Consider the following 22320-nt stretch of genomic DNA (forward strand, 5'->3'; position numbering starts at 1 on the left):
CTTTACCCCGAAAAGCCAAGGCAGATGCAGATATGTGCTGACTAGCTACAGGATAATAGTAGATCGGAGTCTGTAAGCATGGGGCCATTTACTTCCGTCCACTCACACTATCCGTGCAGGTGTGGATCAGTTGGTCACCAGAAAGTTGTTACAGTCATTGGGTCGACGTGAGTCTAGATCGACAGGGTCATTAGGTTGCAATGGGTTAGGTCAACAGTGAAAAGGTTGACATGTTTTTTTTTACTGTTTTTGACCCGAATGTCGACACAGTCAACATGGACACAGGTTAAAGTGCACCGCATCTGCTCACCATGCTTCAGGCTCGGTGCCTCACTATGTTCGGCACACTATTTTGTTCTCACACCACGCCCTGGTGGATGGTAGGGCATGAAATACCGCATGTCGGCTCAAAAAACAGTGAAATCCCCATGTCGACCTTCCTGCATCAGCGGCGTAGCTTTGTTTGGGGCGCCCCCCCCCCCCCGCCGTTAATGGGGGGCGCCCCCCCTCCCTGCCCGTCCGGCCCCCCGTGCCTGCCCCCGTGCCCCCTCCCCCCATTGCCGCATGCTTACCTGTCCGCGTGTCCCGGCTCCCCTCCTGGCTTCAATAAATTCTATGCAGACGGACCACGATAAAATGGCCGCCCCCATACCGCAGACAGTTTCAGAGAACAGTCTGCTTTATGGGGCGGCCATTTTATCGTGGTCCGTCTCCATAGCATTGATTGAAGCCAGGAGGGGAGCCGGGACGCGCGAACAGGTAAGCATGCGGGGGATGGGGGGCGGGGGGATTACTTTAGCACTGCAGCCCCCCCGGTGCCCCCATATGCACAGCCCCCCCCCCCCCCCGCGACTGCGGAGGCTGCGGTGCTATAGTTACGCCACTGTCCTGCATGTTGACCTAGACACATGTCGACCTAACAACTTGCTGGTGATCCAATGACGGTATCCCATCCGAGCAGTGCTCTTGCACGTGAATAATCATTAACGGTCCACAAAGAGCCAGAATAATCGCACATTACTAAACAGTTTGGTGAACTTAAAATAACCTCTACCCGCCAGGGGAAAGAAGCTTCTGAAGACACCATTGCACTTGTCTTTGAATCATGAATGTTTGTCGTTGCTGTGTCTTGTTATTGCGCTAGACATAAAAGTGCTATAAAGATGCTGGTGGTAGGGGCTTCCTTTCCCTCAGACGCACACCATATGCATTCAGTTTCTAGATGTAGATTGCTCTGGCTTTTGATGTGATCTGGCCTTCTGTTAAGGGATAAACTCAGCAAGATCAGCTAATCAGGACAGAATGCAACATAAGAGCTGGATATATTTCAGGTGTTCCGCCTGTTATTACCATCTGTAATGTACAAAACAAACCAAGTAGCACTGAAGCTGGGGGACATCCATTTATTTATATAGCACATTCATACTCATATTCATAGTTTATAATTGGAAGAAAATCAATAATAAAACTAGAGGATAAGATGGCCTTGCTTACAAGACAGAAAGAGACCTGCTCAGGGCCGGTGCAAGGCACCGGAGCACCCCAGGGGAGTCGGGTGGGGGTGCCCCGGTGCCGGGGGTGTGGGAGGGGGGTACCTGTTGCACCGTCTGGGGAGCGGGCAGGAGGGTCCATGTTGGCGTCTGACAGGAGCCTGCAGTGGTGTCCTTGCTGCGCGGGTACCTGCGGCGCTGTGTATAAAGCTGGCGGCAGCGGGGGGTCCCTGCAGTGAATAAGAAATAACTAGTGCTATGCGGCGGTGCGGGAAGCGCTTCTGTTTTGAAAACACTGGCCGCACGCTGATTGGCTGAATCTCAGCCAATCAGCATGCGGCCAGTGTTTTCAAACCCAGCTTCTGTATAGCCCGGCGGATAGCGCTAGTTATTTCTTATTCACTGCAGGGACCCCCCACCACCGCTAGCTTTATACACAGCGCCGCAGGTACCCGCACAGCAAGGACACCACTGCAGGCTCCTGTCAGAAGCCGGCATGGACCCCCCTGCCCGCTCCCCAGATGGCGCAGCAGGTACCCCCTTTGCACGGAGGGCGAACTGCCGCCCTCCAGTGGCTGGCGCCCTAGGCAAATGCCTAGACCTGCCTAGTGGTGGCGCCGGCCCTGGACCTGCTGTTGTATTTTTTGATGGTTAACAGTCTAGACTGTTTGGCTTGGTAACCGTCGCTATTTCTGTGATGCTATTTGGCCATGCTTAACTACTGTAGGGCATGCTGGGAAGTGTAGTTCAACAACAGCTGGAGTGCCAAGGTTCTCCATCACTGCACTAGGTAATATTGTTTACGTACAATTTTGCCAACGATTCCTGCTTGAACTTCTGACAAACGATATAACGCAATACACCCTAAACAATATCGTTAATGATATCGATCAGTGATGTCCTTCTGTGCGCGCTCCGTACATGCTGTTGTCATTGATATAGCCAAAATTGAGCTGCATGTACAGACAACTAAGGACGTTTATAAGGACCCGCAGGAGCGTGCATCATTAACCATATTGAGTGTACACATATTATAAATGATGTTGGATATAATTTGTAATATTGCTTATTGTGTGAATGGAACTTTAGTCACCAACCCTGCGAACAACAAATATGTCTGCTGGGCCATACTGCTTGCTCAGTAATGGTAATATAAATACACTGTGGATATTAAAGTGCACCTGTTATACACAGGGTACAGTAAATAGTCTGCCAACATTTCAGATTATATTGATTACATTATTACTATGATCCCTAAAAACACGGGCGTTATGGGCGCTGTGTGGCTCTGTGATGTCATCACTTGGAATTGTGTAGGTGACATGTACACTTCTGCAGCAAGACTAAAGGCCCATACACACTTGGCGACTATGCCCAGCGTGTATGGACAGCGATGATTGCGTTCATCGCTGGATAGAAAGCCGCTCAGTGCATACACACTGAGCGGCTTTCCCCCTGCCCATCGCAAACAAAGGGGGGGGGGGGGGGGGACAGTTCTATGCACAGTTCTATGCAAAGCTGTCCTCAAAGCCGCTCATCTGCTGGTATAACCAGCAGTTGAGCGGCTTTTCCGGCGATGATGCGGGAGCGCGCAGCAGTGCTCATCGCTGGGCCATACACACTGGGTGGCTTTGAGCTGAAAGACACTCAAACCTGCTGTTCTGAGTGACTTTCAGCTCAGTCGCCCAGTGTGTATGGGCCTTTACTGTACCTTTCTGGCCTGCTGACACCACACTGTGACTTATAAATGTACATCATTAGGAACTTCTGGCTACACCAGACTATACTTGTCTCTGCCTTCCTGAGGCTGTAGGAGTCTAGCATGTAGCATTCTTCCTGCTCGCAGGCACCCAATATCTTACATCTACTGCGTGTTGGTGCAGGTTGTTGGCCAGCTACAGCCACACTTAATCATAGCTGGCTGCCTTTTGATGATTTCTTCTTCAATGCAGCACAGATTAAAAGCTAAAAAATTACATACTATGTCAAATTACATACTAGGTTTATTGTTTAATATGCACACGGTGTACTTTTTAACAGTCTCTTATTGTATTATGGAATTACTTTTGATACATTTATGGAAGGGTATGACTCACTGAACAGCAGCAGGTATTGAAGGAACATCCTCGGTATTAGTGTATTGTTAAACACAGTTCTCCATTTATATTAGACTCTGCCGTTATCCAGCTCCACAGGGGAGGGGGGTGCAGGCACCACCCACGGTTGACGCTGACCTGTTATCCTGATCCATGAAGGGGGGGGGGGCAGGCTTACCCGCGGCCACTGCTGTACTGCTCTACAGAGGGAAGTGTGCTACTTGTGGCTGGGGGCGGGTGGGGTTGCTAGTAGTGTGAGGAAGGCCTTACTTTTCCCTGAAGATGGTGCCACAGGCTGGCTTGAATGATTAATGGGCGGGCAGCTGCTTTCCTGCTCCTCATGCGGCTTCTTTCCAACCCGGTACCTCCCTCCAGTGGCTAGCGCCCAAAGTCAAATACCTAAAGCTGCCTAGTGGTGGCGCCAGCCCTGCATGGAGTAGTAGTATTTACTATATAGTTATCAGAGGACCCACACCTTCACTCCCTAATGGTTAGCCACACCCACTCTGGAACTGACCCCCACCCATAAGCATGGGCCCCTATCACTGCATTCGCTTGGTGTGCCCTTATAGTTCATATAGCAAAAGATGAAGGACAAGAGCACGCTTCCATGTTTTTAATATCTAAAATTAAACAAAGTAGATAAAATTACATTTATTTTGGCTAAGTGATTTCTGGAGTTCTGGTTGTGTTCCTCCTATGTTGAGTAGATTTAAGAAACCTCTCAATTAAGCCCTGGTGATATTCCTTCTATACACTGGTTGTATATGTATATAAATGTTTAAAAAATTCCCTTTTATGTCTATACACTGGTAAGAAAGATTATGCTTGTGATATGTATTTTATGGTACAGTATAGAGAAATAAAATCACATTGCATGAAATCATTGGACTGAGGTACAGTTTGTAAGTAACACGAAGCATTGTTTTGGCCAGCGCAGTGAAGGTGAGTGTGGTATTACGGCGGAATGATTCATGTGGGACGCACAAATCCAGATTTATTAAGTTAACATTGGATTCCGTCTGACTTGGATGTAGTCATATTCGGGTTTACGTGTGTGATTGTAAGTGTAAGCATACAGTTGCGTGAGATATTTCTTTCTTCATGTACTTCCAATTTGCAAAGCCAAACCAAGCAGCTTTTGTTGGCTTGTGGCAAAAGCAAAAATACATTTTTTGGAAAAAATGCATCACCAGTAAATCCATACCTCATAGGCCTCTGCTGTAGCCCTTTCTTGCTTAGCCAAGTTTACCTTCTCTTGGGAACTGGTAATTATGTGACAAGTTGAGTATTGAACAGAGGGGATGGAGGCCATGTGAGTGACACAAGATGCGGGATTAGCATTTTTGTGACTGCCACATGTTAGGTCGTATGTTTAACTTTCATCGCACGGATTACTGCATGTGCGCACATTTCATTCATAGGTTTTATAAGGGTCCTTTTCTTTTGAATCTATTGCATGTCAGCCTTTTTCAAGTGTTGACCAATAGTGGTTGACCTGTCGATGGTCTATCTAGACACCGTCTATCTAATAATCCACACCCCTAATCAACATTTGTGTCTATACAGAAATCTGTTAATGTGACTAGAAAGGGAAAATCATTTGTCATGTATTTCCTAGATCACTGTGCTATACTGTGACGGTTATGGTATATGACAATGTCTAATTGTCGATAGCTCCTAGGCCGACATACCCTACGTCATGCATGTTCAAACTGTGGCCCTCCAGCTGTTGTGAAACTACACATCCCAGCATGCCTTTCCATAGTTTTAGCATTCACTAATAGCAATCATGTGGCAAGGCATGATGGGACTTGTAGTTTCACAACAGCTGGAGGGCCATAGATTGGACATGCCTGCCCTAGGTCAACACAAGTAAAAGGTTGACATTGACATGATTGACACAAGTAATATATTATGAACCTTGTACAGCTGAACATGCTATTTTCTTGCATATTTCCTATAGATGAGCAGACATGTTGTGAGAGAATGCACACATTACAAGCAGCCTATAACATAATGTGGCGCAAAACAGAGGGTTTTTTTCTTTTACACTCTTTTAGCAAAATTTGGTAAGGGCACTTGTCTAGTTAGTACTCTTCCTAGTGCATACCTCCCAACTTTGGCAGCCCAGGAGGCGGAACGCCGTTTTTTTTTTTTGAGGTTGGCCTAATTGGGGGGCGTGGCCTATACTAGCGGCTCTCCTGCGAGGCCACGCCCCCATTTTGCCGCTATGGGGGAAAGACCCAGAGGCTCCGTGAGCCTCTAGCCATGCCCCCAGCCCCCTGGCTGCGGGAATAGACGCTGTGCGCATGCGCACAGCGTTTATTCCCCGCTGCTTAGCAGCTGACAGGGGGGACTCCCAACAGCCCCCCCACACCGCGGGACACTGCCGCCCGCGAGTGGGACAGCGGGACAGGCCCTGACAATCGGGACTGTCCCGATAAAATCTGGACTGTTGGGAGGTATGCTAGTGAGACAATATTTGGGTCTATAATCTCCCTGTTCTTTTCAGGGAATTAAGCTTGTGCAGATCCAGGCAATGTATATGTAAGAACATTGTTATACAGGGTGTTTTATAATGATGGAATACATTTTAAACACAAGTATCTGGGATTGGAACAAGCACATGTATTAATGACTCAGGGTGGAATTCATGTGATGGTGCTATTAATTTATTTATTCCGCTGCACAGGATATTTCCTGCATCTTCAAGGTTTTGCCGTTACATTAGAGGACAGAATATGAGGCACAGTGATTTATATACAAAATATAAGGAAAATCACCAGGACACTTCCCCCTCCCCCCCCCCCCCTATTTTTTTTTAAATGTAATAACAATAAAAGTAATGATATTTATATAACACTTTTCTCCCAAAAGGACTCAAAGTGCTCTACAATTGTCTTTACAGCTCAAAATACAAAACAAGCTTAACATAGATAGAAATGTACTTGTTCCAGTCCTTGATACTTGTGTTTAAAGTTTCCCCGATAACGGTGCACCCTGTATTTCGTGGTAATGCGCTTTTAGATTGTAGGATGGTCTTTCTTGACTCATTTTCTCCACCTGCTGCAGTATACTGCTTTGTGAAACTATTCCTCCTCCTGCTGCAGTATACTGCTTTAGGTAAATATTCCTATGCCTGATGCAGTATACTGCTTTGGGTAAATATTGCTATGCCTGCTGCAGGATAGTGCTTTGGGTAAATGTTCCTCTGCATGCTGCAGTAATGCTGTGGTATGAGTAAAGATGCTTCTGCCGGCTGCAGTACAATGCGGTGGGTAAAGATGCATATGCCTTTCTGCCGTATATTATACGGCTTTGGGTAAACAATCCTATCCCTGCTGCAGTATAATGCCGTGGGTAAAGATTCATCCAACTGCTGCAGTATATACTGCTGTGGTGTGGGTAAAGATTACTCTGCATGCTGCACTACACTGCTGTGTGGGTAAAGATTCATATGCCGTTCTGCAGTAAACTGCTCTCTGTTAAGATTCCTCTACCTGCTGCAGGATACTGCTCTGGGTAAATATTGCTGTCTGCTGCAGGATACTGCTCTGGGTAAATATTGCTGTCTGCTGCAGGATACTGCTCTGGGTAAAGCTTCATCTGCCTTCTGCAGTACACTGCTTTGCTTAAGTGAAACAAAGGAATGTCAGTGGTCCCTCATACAGGCCACATATACAAATGTGAGCAGTACATAAAGGCTCTGTAACCTCAAAACTGTTTTGCCTAAGTATCCCTAGTGTATTGATTTTATATGCTAGACTTTTACACCAGGTTGCTCCAACCTATAGCCCCTTTGTCTGCTATTACCTGACCTGTGCGTTCTCCAATGGCATCCATTTCTCTAGTCGGGCATATTGTGATTCGATGCATGATAAACAAGGAGAGGAGGAGATAAACGGATTATTTGGCAAATACAGAAATATTGGCTCTCCCTGTACGTTATGAGAATAGTGCTAAGGACAGCCCTGTAATGGGAAAATACAAAATATGTAATAATTCTCTGCCTTTTAGTGTAGTTATTACTCTTGTGTAGTATTAAAGTCCTAATATTCATAGTAATTTACAACAGACTTCAGCAGCCATAGCAGTCCCTGTAATGAATGTACAGTTTAATGATATAATTACTGTGCAGCAGAAACGGCATCTGCAGAGCTGGTAAATTCCTGTAGTGAGTAATTTGGGGACCCTGGGCAGTATATATCTAGTAAACCATCATCACTGACGTGATAATTATCATGATGACAACACTGTAGTCCATCTGTTTAACTCCGATAATAAATGGTGCAGTGTTTCAGTCGTACATAACATTAGTACGCCTTAAACATCAGTTACAGAGGAAATGATAGAGCGGCTTTTGCACAAAGCTATCTTTAGTTGGCACTGTGACTGAAGTTATGTTTTATGGTAGTCTCCGGGCATATAATGTGATCATGGTGCCTGACTGCACAGGCCATTGCAAGAACAAACATGTTGCACTGTTCAGGCTTTTCCTCACCTCTGGCCAGTACTACAGCCTGTAATGTCAATGTCAAGCACAAGAGCTGAAGTAGTCCCCCTCTCCTCCACCAGTGATCTGTTGGCTGTAGATTTGACTGGCCCCTAGTCACTTTATCACTTTATGTCCACAAAACCCTTTGTCAGTGAGTGGCTACTTGTGGTGATTAAAATGGCACCTAACTGCATAGGCTTAGTTGCCTACCCTCCTGCATTCTGCAGGAGACTCCCTGAAAATAGCAGCAATCTCCCTCTCCCCCTCATTAGTCTATCAATCTCCCTCATGTCACCTAGCCCACATTTCACATTTTGGGGGAAAAAAGGAATGAGAGAATAGATACATTTACATTGAATCATCAGTACCATTTCCCAGCACTTTACCAACTAACTGCTAACTGCTTTGGGGCTCGTCTACATTTGTATATGTCATTTTAAAAGATTCCTCTCAGATGTACCAGTGCACAACCACGCTTCTAGGTGCCACGTTCACAATCTCTTTTCACAATCTCTCCATATATGGAACTAGACATGCCCTTTGGGAGGAGCATGACACCCCCCACCCCCCTGTGCAAAATTCTATTTCCAACTATAATCTGCCTAAAACTAGTTTTCAAAAGTAGGCAAGTATGCTGCATAGGTTTATCTAGAGAGTGACCAACTCCTGGGTATAGATAAATTGTCAATTAAAAAAAAAAAAATTAAGAGTTGGTGATTATGTAATCTTTAGATATATAACAACAAAAAAACACCTATTACACCAATTTGCAAGGTAGTTAATATTAAATTAGTTGGATGAATTTCATTTCATACAGAGGTGAACACCACAGTTTTCCTTCATCAGCTTAGTTGGCACAGTACATGGGTCAGTCTGCCCAACACCACAGAGTACCAATGTACTGTTAAACTTGTTCATGTTTTACTCTATTTCTTTCCTTACATCATAAGTTTATTATCTGTTCTTATCAGTTGGTTTGGGCACTTGGTGGGGAATGGAGAACCACAAGGTTAGTACCTGTTCTGATGCCAGGAGATGTTGGGCTCTTTGATGGAGAATGGTAGAAAACCTGGTGTAGTATATGTGCTCACCAGAGGGTTTGGACCAAGCCAATGGTGGGGAATGGAAAACCTCTAGGAGCACTACCTGATATTATGCTAGAGGATGTCGGCCCTATAAGTGGAGAATAGAGGTTTGGCCAGGGCCCTGGTGGAGAGTGGAGAACCACTATGCATAGTACAGTATATGTTCTTATATTGGGGGCGTGGTAGAGAATAGAGAAAAGTGTGGTGTGGCATCTGTTCCTATGCCAGCCAAGCTACTGGTGGGGAATGGACATAGTTCTTATGGCTAAATGGCCAGAATTTGAAGCCTGTGTTCTCCTGGTGCCTCCTAAATCAGGGATGCCTGAAAATACACTAGTGACCCGAACGCACCTTTGCATCAGTGAGGTGATTTGCGCAATATGCTTTTCCTTTGCCCAGGCCCTTTGGCTAGGGTAAGGATACTTTTCTATCTAAACTAAACTGATTATGAGATATTGACAACATGAGTAAAAGCAGAAAACCAATTCAGAATGATTATTTCATTTATTGTAGGGGCCCTGTGTGAAATAGTAATTGCCCCTTAATTGCTCATTCAAGTGATGAACCAAATTGAATTGATAATTGGGTTCAGTTAGACTAGACACAATCAGACTTGATTGTTGCCAGCCCTGTTGACTGTAAACATATAACTTAAATAGAATGTTTCAGTAATGTGAAGCAGGATGAAAGGTCTCCACAAGCAGAATAGTATGTCGCAATCAAAGTGAATACCAGAAGAGATGAGAATGAATGTTATTAAAATATATATATCAGTCTGAAACCGGTTAAATTCCATCCTCAAGGCTCTGGGACTCCATCGCTAGCAGGGGCTATGCTGACAGCATCAGCAAGTGTGTAGACACTTGCTGATGCTGGGTACCGTTGCCTGCAATGTTGACATCTAAGAAACATCAGGCCTTGCTTGCATCAGTTAATGTCAGCATTCACGATTCTACCATAAGAGAGAGACCAGGCAAAATAGTATCCATAGGAGGTGAAAACCACTACTAACCCTGAGGAACATTAAAGACTCATACCACATTTGCCAAAAAAACAAAAAAGCCCCTTGGGCTAATATCTGTGGATTGGTAAGGAAAAAAGTATTTTTTGGGAAGACGTGGAGCTTATTCCATCTGGCTCAAAGCAAACCAGTATTCCACAATAATAACATTATACAAACCGTCAAACTTGATTGTGTGATGGTGTGTGGACACTTTCTGGGTGAGTTGCCATGATGAATTCTGCTCTCGTCCAGAAAATTCGGAGAGAGAAAGTCCAGTCATCTGTCCATGATCTAAAGCTCACACAAAACATGCACAAGACACCAGACCGAGCAATTCCACCTCTGAATATCTGGAAGAAATAAATAGAAATGAAGATTCTTGAGTGGCCTAAAGTCCTGACTTGAATCCAATGTAGATGTTGTAGAAAGACATTAAAAGGGAAGCTTATACTACGAAAACCCTCCAATGTGTCTGCATTAAAGAATGCAGAGAAGAATGGGTTTATATTATTCTACGGTGATGAGAAATACTGACCAAGTTAGTGTAAGAAATTGGTTGCAGTTGTTGCTGCTAAAGATGTCAAAACCAGTTATTAGGTTTACGGAAGCAATTCCTTTTTTACTTGGGTAACTGTTTGTTGAACTTCCATAAATAAAACTAGTTCAGTTTATAGCTGTACAGTATTTTTGTTTACTCTGGTTGTCTTGGTCTTGTTCAATATTTTTTGCAGATCTGAAACAAATATGCAAATATGTAAGAGAATAACGGGCAAATATGATTTTCCACCACCAAATAAGTGTCTATATGGGTGTCTTATGTTAGGTAAACAGTCTATCTAATGTCATGTGACCACCGGTTCCAGTGCTAACGATTGCTTAGACCTAAATCCTTACCCATAACCCTACCTGTACTCCCCAACGTGGTTTCACTATAGTTCCCAGTGTTAACTTCCCTTTCACAGCTAAACCAGAAGCTTCCCGCTGTCTAATTCTAACCTTTACAGCAGTGCTTAACTCTAACAGTTGTCAGTCTTAGAATGTTGACTTTGTGAACATTCAAAATTATGAGGATGAAGACATGATGCATGTCAATGCATTGAACCATGCAAGCAAGCAGCTTGTCTACTGTGTAGTGTCTACATTATAAATGTCAGCATGGTTACTGATCATCTGACCAAATACCATCTATGTAATTTAACAGTTGTCTGTATGCCCTGTGTAATTAACAGCTGTCTGTACTCCTTGGAAACCATTGTGGTCTGTATTGCCCTGTGTATTCCACTGGTGAGTGTACACACCTGTGTATAGTGCTATCTGTTCACTCCTGTACATTCCAATGTGGCCTGTACACCCCTGTTATTCAACCATTATCTATACACCCCAATGTATTTCATCTCTGTATGTGCACTTGCTTGTTGGCATGGTGACCATGTTGGCATTATGATGTCCAAAATTCTTAATCTACAGTCTGTACCTTATTCAGATCTGATCGCAGTACAAATTTGTTCTCAGAATGGGCAAAACCATGTGCACTGCAGGTGGGGCAGATGTAACATGTGCAGAGAGAGTTAAATTTTGGTGAGGTGTGTTGAAACTGAAATCTAAATTGCAATTTAAAAATAATGCAGCCAGTATTTACCCTGCACAGAAACAAAATAACACACAAATCTAACTCTCTCTATACATGTTACATCTGCCCCACCTGCAGTGCACATGGTTTTGCCCATTTTGAGACAAATTTGTACTGCGATCAGATCTGAATAAGGGCCTCTGTACACCCCTATGGATTCCACCACTGACTTCCCCCGCCATATATATTCTGCCGCTGTCTGGCTGTCCCCTTCTCTTCCATTTTTTGGACCTGCAGTTTTTCAGCTTAAGCTGCACCTTTATCCCAGTACAGGAGAATACATTTCATCTACTAAAATGAGTGTCAGCAGCCCAATGTTAGGTACCTCCCGCTGTTTGCTTGTTTTCCGTATGTTAGCTTTTGTGCAAACAGCTTATCCTAAGCATGCTGATAATATAATGTTACAAAACAAATATTGTGATGCTTTTCATTTGGATTTGGCAGGTGATCAGTGTATTTGGGCTGCCGGGAAGTATGCCGCTGGTTCTTTTCAGCAGTTCTGTTTTGTAGCTGGAAATTGACGGCTCATTTCACATATAAAGATCAGAGAAAATTAGGATTACCTAATGAAGTCCAATCAGGAAGAAGTTTACTGCACAAGGACCCTGCACAGTTTTACTCTGTATTATGAAGCACATAAGAGTATTGAGGGGATTTTGGGAATTGCCTTTTTACAACTATGCGATTTTGGGAATTGCCTTTTTACAACTAGACAAGCATAAGTGTAATTTTCAGTCCATTAATGGGATTTTTTTTTTTTAATTTCCAGCCAGTTAGATCACCCATGTCCATCAATAACTGGACTGCATTGTCCTAATGTCAACCAAGTATTAAGTCTGTGGTTACGTAACTGTGCCCTCTGTAATGCATTTTCCCTGCGGTATCTGCAATTAGCCATGATGGAGTTTCATTATTATTTATTAACAGTTTCTTATATAGCGCATATGTTTTAAGTATTGAATCAAGAAGAAACAATTTTTTTAGGTAAATCCTAGATTCAACTTTTATTGATGTGTCAGAATGTTCTAGAGGTTTGAAAAAGTCTACCGGCGACCCGTAGATGCTGCCCAATGCCACCAGCTTTTCGAGGTGCCCAGGCAGCTTGATGAATTGATTCAGGATAATGATATCCTATTACCCATGATCACAGATCACGGGTAATAGGCTCGCTGGGCTATCTACCTAGCTTTTAAAGTCATATGTACACTGTGAGAATAAGGGATATTGTTTCGCCCGCAAAATCACTGCAAGCAGCCCCGGTTTCCCTCAAAATAGGACTGCGGGGGCCGAAAACATACAGGTTTCATTGAACCTGTATGTTATCGTGAGAACACATGCTTTTCATCAGGTGATCTAAATTGGATAGCCAGATAAAAACATCGGGAAAGATTGAGAAAACCTGTTTTTAGCACCAAATGTTTTATCAGGTATAGTAGAATATCCCTGTAAATCACTTCATGGTGCCCCTTAGGGCTGAGTGGCACACATTTCTTAAAAGACAGTTGGACACTTTTAAGAAAATAGTTTGGAGTTAGTTTGGAGAAAACGGGAACCTTTTTACATAGATGAGAACTGCTATTAGCGGTCAGATATTAGTATTTGAAGGTCAGAAAGACAAAGTGAGCTGCTGTATTTACCTTATGTGAGTTGAATTAATTTTATGTGAAATGCCTGGCCCTCAAATGCATCTGTTGATTGGTGCAGTTCTGTGTATGCTGAAATGAAGGCATCTCAAGATGTGTCCAGCTCTGCAATAGTATATGTGTCAGACATATGCCAGGAGAAAACAGTAGCACAAGCTCCAGGAGTAACAGAAATCCTAGGGATGTGGCCTGACAGTCTTAATTAATGAGTCATATTATACATTTTGTATACAATATAATACTGTAATATACCATCTGGACAGTATTATGTATACATTTATTTATGAGATATGTCATCTTACATATGCTGTAACAATGATATGTTTGGTTTCACTATTTCTTTGTACAGTATTTTCCCTTGAGAACATGTGGTTACTTAAGAGTAAAAGATGATGATGATGTTGCTGTTACAATGTACAATAATATTATCTACAGACACAAATTCAAAGTAATAGTACACAGTTTAAAATATAATGGAACTCAACTGCCACAGTGCAAATGCAATTCTCAATGAAGTTCTGCAAATATAGGTGTCAGTTACTTAATTTTATATAGAAGGAACACTAATAAATTACATATTATCAGTGGTAGGGGCACAAACACAGTCAGGGGTATTTATTAGGTAGGCCAATCCCAGGGCCCAGGGCATTTTTTCAATCCTGGGATTTGGGATTGAAATATACCTGATTCTTGGGATCCTGGGATTGGCCTCCTCCCCCCCCCCCCCCCCCCCCCCCCCAAAAAAAAAGGCCACCCTGCAAATTTACTTACGGGGGCATTGGGGCCAGGAGCCGGCGGGTGGGAGTGGCAGTGCGGACAGTGCTACCCTGCAGAGAGATGGACATGGAAAGCGGCTGGAACTTGAGAGCCATGGTGCAAGGCAGACAGTGCTGCGCAGCGTGATGGGCAGCGTAACCTCTGACTACATGCATGGTCTAATCACGAAATCACGGGATTGGAAACTCCAATCCTACTGAAGCCAAGACCCTGAAGAATAAAGGCTTTTCAGGGCCAGTAGTAACTACTTTGCTCAAGGCGAGGAAAACGTCAACTTCTAGCACGTACTACAAAATTTGGCTGAAATACAGATCTTGGTGCAAGGAAAATAAGAGAAAACCAGAGCAAATTTCCACTGTTTTGGATTTTTTACAAAAAGGTTTAGAAAAACGATTGTCAGTCAGCTCGTTAAAAGTACAAATTTCAGCTTTAGCAGCCATGTTGAACAGAAATATATAACAGACAACCGCTATATACGTAGATTTGTGCAGGCGGCAAAGAAGATAAGACCGCAATTTCATCAGCCATTAGCACCCTGGGACTTAAATTTAGTTTTTTGTAGTCACTCAGGAAAACGTAGTGGCAGATTATAACGTAATGCTTAGAAGGTGAATCAGGTGATACAGAAGACCTGTACCATACAATTGGCATTAGCAGCTGTTGTGTTCAGCCAAAGTATCTTGATTGGTTTGCTGATGTCCCATACTTATTGGGGTTTGCTGTTATTAATAGTTTGAATCACATTGTAAACATAATTACTGTCCTAAGTAAAATGGATACTGTTTTATCTGTTTTCAAATACAGACCCGGACAAGACCCCGGAATGCCTGGGGGTGTCCCATCCGGGGGTGCCTTGTTCGGGGGGATGCCTGTGATAGCTTTCACCAGGGACATGGGGAAGGGGAGATTACAGCCTCCCTTTGTGTTCCGGATCGTTCTGGTTTTTCTACATGCACGGACCATACACTGAGGCTTTATTCTCCCCCTCCTCATCTCCCCGGTTACATGTGTCACAGGCAGCCCCCCCGGACAGGACACCCCCTAGACCGGACACTACAACTCCACAATGCAGAGTTTGATGTCCGGTCCAGCATTCCAGGGTCTTGTCCGGGTCCAGTTTTTACCCATAACCCACAGGAATTGTGTTGCGAAATGAGTGCAGAATGCTGAGATCATTTTAACTTGTCTACACAGGATGACATTCTCACAGTAATCCGCAGAGTGGATGAGAACTGGGCAGAAGGAATGCTGGGAGACAAAATAGGAATATTCCCGATTTCCTATGTAGAGGTAAGTAATATAACCATGTTGATAGAAATGACTTACAATGAGCCCTGAAGCCAATCCTTTTTTTTTTTTTCATTAACCCAGAGCATGACTTCCAATCTCTGTCCAAATACTTCTAATTGCTGAGTGCATTGGTTTTGACTGCCTTTAATAAAGCACATGTGTTGCCTTGTCTTCATCATTCATAGAATATGTTGAAGTCATCGTGAGTTACTAGTTGATCGTAACCATAATAGTTGCAGAAAATGAATTCCTTTATATTGTCACTGTGAAGGTATTTTGGATCAGAAGTTCATTCTCTTTGCAGGCTGCTTAGTGTTCTCAGTATTGTGGCTACCCCGATAACATAGTTCCATATATAACATAAGTCATTATACTGGCTGGCTTTAGTCTTCACAAAGAATTACTGGCATAATTGCAAAGTACAGAGCATATTCAGACTGCGTATACTCGCAGCATAGCAAACAGGTCAGCGCCACTTGGCCAAAAAATAATGATATTTATTACAACACTTTAGTAAAACCACCCGGGGGGTATTGCAGAATATAACCACAAAAGCACACTGCATATAGTAGATTTAAACCATTAAGCGATCATACAATAAATGGTAAATACATATATAAAAAGTCTCTTCTCCACAGGATTGGGAGCAATAAAACATACTGTATAAAATATTCCAAGTGGAGAGATAATGGAATCAGATCACTGATCGGATTAGGGATAACGTGGCAGATGCACTCAGATATTTCACAGTCTGCTTCTGCCTGCTGGAATACAGAATAGTGCAGGAAGCCCGGTATTATATTAAACGCTCATCGCTCCCATAGATGGATGAAATGCCGAGTTAGTGCCCTCCATATGCTAAAAGACAATGTGTCACTGAGGAATAGATGTTTAGTAATCCTTCATTTGGTAGCAGGGAATGCACACAGCATCCGTGTGCCCCCGTCTAACCTGGTGCGGCTGCCGGGACTCGATGTAGGTAGCCACAATCGGTGCTTCTGTATCATGATCTGTGCTCCAGCGGGCAGGATCACTGGTCAGCTGATGGTGTCCAAAAGCAATAAGCCATATGCCAACGACATAAAGAACTCTTGTAATACTATACTAGGCTGAGTTACAAGACTCCTACCCCCTCAAGAAAAAACCCTAAATTGCAATTTGAGCTGACCTTACATCAATTGGAAAATATGCCAGTGCCCGGGGTGCTGATTCCGTGCACCTTGTCCAGTCTTGGTTAAAATAGTAAAAAAAAATATATATATTTCCAATGTTGTACGTGCGTATAGAGGTATGTACACACTGGCGGCCACCAATTTTAATTTGATATTGATGTGGCGACGGCAGGAACGTGGGGAGGGGGGTTAAGTGGTTTCTGGCCCTCCTTTTGAACCCGATGCCAGGCAAGGGGGCTCACATGTCAGGATCAAATCTGTAGCAAATGTGGCTAAAGGCCCATACACACTGGGCAACTTTGAGCTGAAAGCCGCCCAGTGTGTATGGCCCGGTGGTGATGAGTGGTGATGAGCGTTCCCGCATCAACGCCGGGAAAGCCGATCATCTGCTGATATTACCAGCAGATGAGCGGCTTTGAGGATGGCTGTGCATATCGCTGCGCTATGCAAAGCCGTCCGCCCCCCCCCCCCCCCCTGCTGACCGCGATGGGCAGGTGCAAAGCAGCAGCTTAGTGTGTATGCATGCACTGAGCGTCTTTCCCCCCCAGCGATGACAGCGGATCTGTCCATTCACGCTGGGCATAATCGCTCCGGGGTGTATGGACCTTAACTGTGCAATTCTGACTAACTTTCTATTAAATTTCGGCTATGTAGTGAGAATCGCACCGTGTGTACACCGCTTTAGGGAGAGGTTTCTGACTACATTCGCAGATCTGTCAGACATCTGGACTGTGCTTATTAAATGCATATAGGAGGAACCGTTGCTTTCCAGCAGGTTGCACACATGGAGTGAGCGTAATTCCTCTAAGCACAGCTTTTCCACCTTCTTAATAGTTTGTGGGCCAAAATAAACTGGAAGTATTATTACTTGCATTAGAAAAGTAATTGCCTTAATAAAATAAAATTGGGGGAGGAAGGGGAATGAAGTAAGTGGGAATTGGGCTGAAAAACCTATTACCTGTGAAACCTTGGCAAGTACTCTATGTACTATCTTCTTAGATTGTTTGGTCCCCCTTGACACCAACTTTTTTCTTTTTATATAGCCTATGAGTTGATTAGCTCTGCAGCTGTAATATTTCATTGATGTATTTGATCTTTAGAGGACCTCTTCTTCTATACAGAGCAGATGTCCGGCAGAATTACTTTCTGCATAATACATGCCTTTTCTAGTTGATTTAAAACACATTTGAAACAAATCATAAAGGTCTTTATTGTGATTTGCTGAATTAGTGCAAATGTCATAGTTTAAGGCATCTCCTGGTCTATATGGTGCTAAATTACACCTGTGACTTACATATACATGGGGCAATATTTTCCAAGAAGAACCAGTATGTATGAGAATTGGTTTACGACCAACCAATACTACTTTCAGGCAGATTGTGGTGCGCCCAAATGGTGTTTCTAGCTCCACCTATTGGCATATTAATTGCCACTCAATGTGTGTGGCCTGCAATTGAGCTGATGAATTCAGTACTCTGTATGGTTCCCAGTGCAAGGAGCACCACCGATATGGAAGATTAGTGGGTAGTGTGTACTTAATTTAAGAATCACCTTGGACCCTTTTCTCCCACCTGTATCTACCCTGGTAGTAACTTATACACAAAAAATGAAAACTTGCATATACAACAAGTATAGAAATCCAAGCCAAATCAAAGTAGTAGTAAAAGGCCACAAAATTAACCCTTTGATTGCCAATGTTGCTGTGAGAGAGCCTCAAAATATTTGCTAGAAATGCCAGCGTCGCTCACAGTGACTGTTCTTTTAGTATAAATATGTACACATACAGCCAAGTCAATTAATTGAAGTTTAGATAAATACGGCACCCAAAAAAGAACAGTTGCTGTGAGTGCCGCTGGCATTTTTAGCGGATATTTTGAGGATCTCTCACAGCAAAATTGGCGCCCATAAGGTTGGAATGGGTCACAAACTGTATATGATGATACTAGTATCAGCAGAGAGAGAGAGAGAGAGAGAGAGATGTTTTTTGGGTTGTTTTTGCCAACGATTATTTCTGTTTCTTATATTTTATTGTCCGTTTATATAGAAATCATTCTAAATGCACATTTGTTGATATATTTGAGTCTTTTGTTACTGCCTTGACAATTTCATAGTTAGCTTGTGGTAGGTTGCTTACCCTTATGTAAATCTGATGGCTGCCAACTGCTGTTAGCAAAATAACCCTTGGCATCCCCATACTTGTACAAGCAAGTGTAGCTAATTAATCCGGTAAGGCGACATCTGTTTGTTTTTGTAGCCATCATTTATTTGACTACTAGGAGGCAATGCCACATCGGGTCCTGTGTGAGATCCATCCCATGGGCATATAAATAGCTGCTTCTTTGCCCAGCAATCAGTAGGCAGATCTTTTTGTCTGTAATAATTTGAAGAGATAAACAAATATCTTAATTAAGTGGAAAAATAAGCCTAAAGGAAGACTGACAAATCTGAAGTGTAATCTCTCTCACTTCCCCTAATTGCTCTCCTCAGCAGAGCGTTTTATTCAAGGGGCTGCAGAGAGTATTAGGAAGAATTAGAATGAGAAGCATCCTTTGTATGCCCGGCCTGGTATGTGTTCCAGAACCTGCCCCATGACTGATTGCAGACTGCATTTAGATTAGAAAACAATCAATTACTTCTCTATACTTTATTTGGGAATTGCAATTCTCATTGTTTCTCTTTTTTTTTTTTTTTTTTTTTTTTTTTTTTACATTATTATTTATTATTAATTGCTGTTGTGTGTGTGTGTGAAAAAAAGATATCTGGGCCTCATGTAACTAGTGTTCATTCTAGCACCTGCCATATTTGAAAACCCATGCAGGTCCTCTTCCCTGCCTGAGGTGTCGCTGTCTGCTGTGGTGTTTCTAGCACAGGTCTGGTTTTTGTATCAGTGCTGATATACAGACCACACTGTGCTAGAAGCACTACAGCAGACAGCGACACCCCAGGCAGGGAAGAGAAACTGCATGGGTTTTCAAATATGGCGAGTGCTAGAATTAACACTACAAGTAACTGCAACCCTTTCTCACTGTGTACATGGTGCAAGTTGTTTTTGTGGTTGACATCTCCAGGTAACCTGACTAGCTCTTTGCCATGTTGGCAAGTACTTGATAAATGGGCCCCTGCTCGTGTACTCATTGTAACAAGTCAGGGTATGGGCACAGGTGTCTATACAATGCAGTAACTGTGCTTGTCAATAAATTAGGTGCCAGACCTCAGGCCATCTCTTATAGCTTTGGTTATCCTTCAGCTTGTCCCTTGCACAACAATTATAATGCGGTTACAGAACACTTCATTTGTCTTCCTTCTCAATAACTTACACATTCGATGGAATGTAATAATCACAAGGAATTGGTCGCATTTGGGTTCTCTTGCACTGTCAAACTTTCCCTCTCTGTAGACAGTACGCAAATGCCTAATTATGTCTCTCTCTCATCAGTCTTCTTGAGGCACTACAGAATTCTCATATGGGGCTCTCTCCAGTCTGATGGCTGCTGGGGCTCTGATGCATGGGGAATGTTCCCCCTTACCAGTAAAATTTTATATCATGGTGACTCTCCTACCCCTAAATGGACACCTAACTGCTTTTAACCTTCTCATGGGTGCTATCTACACTGGGTTTTGTTCCTTTCTTACAGTGCTCTTTGTCTCTTGGACCCTGTGTGCTTCATAAACACTTAAAATGACAAAACGAACGTACAATACACCAGCAAGAGTGCATATAGTTCAGTTTGACACCTGTGTCCACGCGCCAGCTACTATAGCTAGCAGGCACTAGAACAATAGAATTGCTAGTATAACCTGCACAGTGCATCGCAGAAGTGAATTATAAATCCTGTACATGCTATGTTATGTGTTTGGAAGTGCTTGTATCATATGTTTTATTTACAAATCTTACATTTGTTTTAGTTCAACTCTGCAGCTAAGCAACTTATAGAACTGGACAAGCCCTCGGGAGTGGACTCTGGAGAAGGAACTTCTGGGACAACACATAGCAGCTCTTCACAAAAGCACACAGATGCCAAGAAGAACACCAAAAAACGTCACTCTTTTACCTCCCTTACCATGTCCAACAAGTCATCGCAGTCTGTTCAGAACCGTCATTCCATGGAAATCAGTCCTCCTGTGCTTATAAGCTCCAGCAACCCCACCGCTGCTGCCAGGATTAGCGAGCTGTCCGGTCTGTCCTGCAGCGCTCCTTCTCAGGTGAGGACAGTGCCACCAAGTAGCACATTTGCCTTCACGCAGATAAAATAGCTGCATTATATTTCTGGATTACATATTCACTGATCTTACTCGCTTCCATAATTCTAGAAATCTGTCATTTATAATCATGCTATACATTACCTTTTGTACAGCAGGCAACCAAAAAGAGTATATATGTACAATATACTGTAGTATGGTGGTTTTCATTATGTGTGTTTGTGTTTTGGTTTTTGACATTGTGCTAAGTATTTTTGGATTATACATATCTTGTGGTCTCTCAATTTCTCTTACAATGGCAGTTAATGAACTAGTGCGCTATGTTATTTTGATTACAGACCACATAGACATGCACCAGTTTTAAAGTGCCCATACACTAGTGCGATTTGGGCCCTTTTCACCCAATTCTTGGGCATCAGGCCGAGAAATCAGGTGAAAAGTGTGTAATTGACTTTGATTCTGATCGGATGCATGGTCCCGTGCCTATCAGAGTTCAGCATAGCTACCATAAACATTTATCTGATCTCACAGCCATGACTGGGATCGCATGCAATACATCATATGCAAAAGGGCCGCATACGATGTATCCAATGAAATCCTTCTGCCCGGGGCGATGTATGTGAGCTCAAGGGAAAGCACATGCAACTTAAGGCTCTGATAAGTCACACAAGTGCATGGAGGTCTTTAGAGTAGTTGCTCATTTTAGCATAAGTAAAGAATATTTATTTGTCAAAATAACAGAACTTTTTTAAAGCCATAAAAAAGCGAAATAACAAAAAAGTATTGTAGTTATAAATCTGTTGCATTACATAAAATACTAAATATATTCTTACCTATATGGGGGAGTCCATAGTAATATTTCCAAAGGCCCCCCAACACACCGGCCCATGCTACAGCTCTGGCCTGGGCCTAGGGAGAACAACAAGCTTTTCTTTATTTCCTTGAAACCAGAACCAGTGCTTCAAACATCCTGAAATAAACATTATAAAAATGATCCTTACCCCAGCCAGAAGGCCGGGGCACAGGAAATATGGTGCATCTTGATCAAAGTACTTAATGTATTGTGCCTCAAGCCCCATACGCACAGGGCAAATGAGACTCTGTGCTGAGCGATACTCCTCTGTGCTGAGCGATACTGCTTAGCATGGATCGCTCAGCACACAGTGATGCACCAGCGATCTGGCACGGCCAATGTTCTCTGGTTAGAGAACACTGGCAATGGCTAGATTTTTACTGCATGTATCACCGTCGCTGGAATGCCTACACACGGAGCAATCCTGCTGGTCAGATCGCTAATAGAAATAGGGCTACAATCACCCTGTGTGTGTGTGCATAGCATTATTTTGTTCCAAGGTATAAAGAAAGAAAGGTGTGATCCAACATCGGTGGATTTTTAGGCACCCCTCGCTTAGGAGGCACCAGGGGCACATAGCACC

General features: G+C 43.2%; 1 protein-coding gene across 2 annotated transcripts in view; it reads left to right on the forward strand.

Annotated features, from left to right (window-relative positions):
* The window catches only part of SH3RF1 (SH3 domain containing ring finger 1), a 139005-nt gene that overhangs the window by 86114 nt on the left and 30571 nt on the right, over positions 1-22320 (forward strand). For both annotated transcript variants that reach the window (XM_083171020.1, XM_083171029.1), the window contains exons 4-5: positions 15417-15512; positions 20591-20887. In XM_083171020.1, the coding sequence (XP_083027146.1) occupies positions 15417-15512; positions 20591-20887 (393 nt within the window). The remainder of the gene's footprint in view (positions 1-15416; positions 15513-20590; positions 20888-22320) is intronic.

The sequence above is a fragment of the Crinia signifera genome, chromosome 1 (assembly GCF_055691185.1).
Source record: "Crinia signifera chromosome 1, ASM5569118v1, whole genome shotgun sequence".
Taxonomy (NCBI): domain Eukaryota; kingdom Metazoa; phylum Chordata; class Amphibia; order Anura; family Myobatrachidae; genus Crinia; species Crinia signifera.